General features: G+C 42.2%; 1 protein-coding gene across 1 annotated transcript in view; it reads left to right on the top strand.

The window, feature by feature from the left end:
* The window catches only part of LOC101854586 (transient-receptor-potential-like protein), a gene marked incomplete at its 3' end in the record, with an annotated part of 68424 nt that overhangs the window by 39432 nt on the left and 27073 nt on the right, over positions 1-1919 (top strand). Inside the window, 1 exon segment of the mRNA XM_035970984.1 lies at positions 130-278. Within this exon segment, the coding sequence (XP_035826877.1) occupies positions 130-278 (149 nt within the window).

Genomic DNA, 1919 nt, shown 5'->3' with positions numbered 1-1919 from the left:
TGATGATGATGATGATGATGATGATGATGATGATGATGATGATGATGATGATGGTGGTGGTGATGATGATGATTGAGAACTATGGACTACAGCTTTCTACTTTATTATCTCAAACCATATTTTCCTCAGGTTTTGTATGGGCAGAATGCAAACAACTGTGGGACGAGGGCCTGAAAGCGTACATCCGACAGTGGTGGAATTGGCTGGACTTCCTAATGCTCTCTCTCTACTTGGCTACCTTTTCCCTGAGAGTTGTTGCCTACTTCCAGGTATGTGAAGTACGTGAACATTCCAGATAGAGATTACCATCAACCATCTTTTTTGTTTCCATTGTTGTACTTGTCGACCTTTTATACAAAATACTTATAAGCAGACAGACTCTGGGATGGATCTTGAAGAGGGGGGGGGGGCAGAGGTGGGCATGTTCAGACTGTAGTGACCCCAACACTGTGGACAAGATGTGGTATTATCGAAATACTAAGATATTATCATAATAGAAGAGAGAGAGAGAGATATTTAAAATATGCCGGTCGTTGTCTGTTGGAAGTAATTGGCAATCCGGGTTTTCCAGTTTCTGTTACTCACAAGATTAATAACAAGTACATTATAGTAATGTGCGATTACGCCCATGGTCTCTCAATTTTTCTCTTTGTCTTTCCCACCTTCCCCTCTCTAGTTTTAGTCAGAGTTTTACAGCACTTGCAACACAATAAGGTCATATAAGTGCCGAAGATTAGAGATGTTATCAGAGAGTAATAAACACTAAAAAGAAGGAGAGGAGATAGAGACGATAGATTTGTTATAGGAAAGATGGGCCATATGGGCGCGTGGGACACATTAAACATTTTCAGTTGGTAGAACATTAAAAATTTTGCCAAGGTGGCGGTTGAAGCTTACTCTTATCGATTTTGGACCACCAAGGGATCTTTAACGTGCGCAACTTGCAAACGGGAATCTGGGATTTTTCGCCTTTGTCCGAGAGGGCTATGTGTAGATCTTTCCTACCATAAGATAAGGGGTGTGGCTAAAAGACGGCAGTAAGAAGGAGCCAGGGAGTAGCCGAAGAAAGGCGGTAGAAAGAGTCAGGAGCCTAGAAGAGAGGGCAAAGTAGGTGAGCGGTTGGGGGCAGAAAGTGGAAGCGAAACCAGACGGCAGAACATTGTTAGAGAGCCAGAAAGGAGGTGAAAGGAGACAATTTTAGAGAACAAAAATTTCCGTCGCTATCCGGATTCGAACCCGGGACGTACTGAGTGAGAGGCGAACACCTTAACCTCTAGGCCACGAGAACCCCCATTTTTTTGTTTAGTCTACGTCATTTATTAGTTTTTATTTTGAATATAATTGTTCTCTTGTATTATTTTCATATGCACAAAAGTGAACACACATGCACGCAAGCATACATGCACACGCACACACACATGCACACGCACACACACACACGCACACACACACGCACACACACAAACACACACACACAAACCAACACGATATAACATTGTCTTTAGTAGTTATTTTTGTTGTTGATATCCTTCCTGGTATTCTCTTTACAACAACACATGCACACACCCATAGACACATTCATGCACACAAATACACACACATACGCAAACATACACACACATACACACATACCAACATACCCATACACAGACATACCCACCCACCTCTCCACCTACACACATACACACATACACACCCACATACACACATACACACACAGGCATACACACACACGGCCTCTCTCTCCCTCTCTTCTCTCTCACACTCTACCCTCTCTATTGCTAACCTATTTGTCATCCATATAATAATTATGCTTCAACCTTTGAGATACTCGGATCGTAACTGATAATAATAATAATAATAATAGATAGCATTTGTATAGCGCATATCCCCGCTCAACAGCAGGCTCTATGCGCTTT

This window comes from Aplysia californica, unplaced genomic scaffold (genome assembly GCF_000002075.1).
Source record: "Aplysia californica isolate F4 #8 unplaced genomic scaffold, AplCal3.0 scaffold00355, whole genome shotgun sequence".
In the NCBI taxonomy this organism is placed as follows: domain Eukaryota; kingdom Metazoa; phylum Mollusca; class Gastropoda; order Aplysiida; family Aplysiidae; genus Aplysia; species Aplysia californica.
Note: the sequence above shows the minus strand (reverse complement) of the source record. Positions and strands in the feature narration are given on the sequence as shown.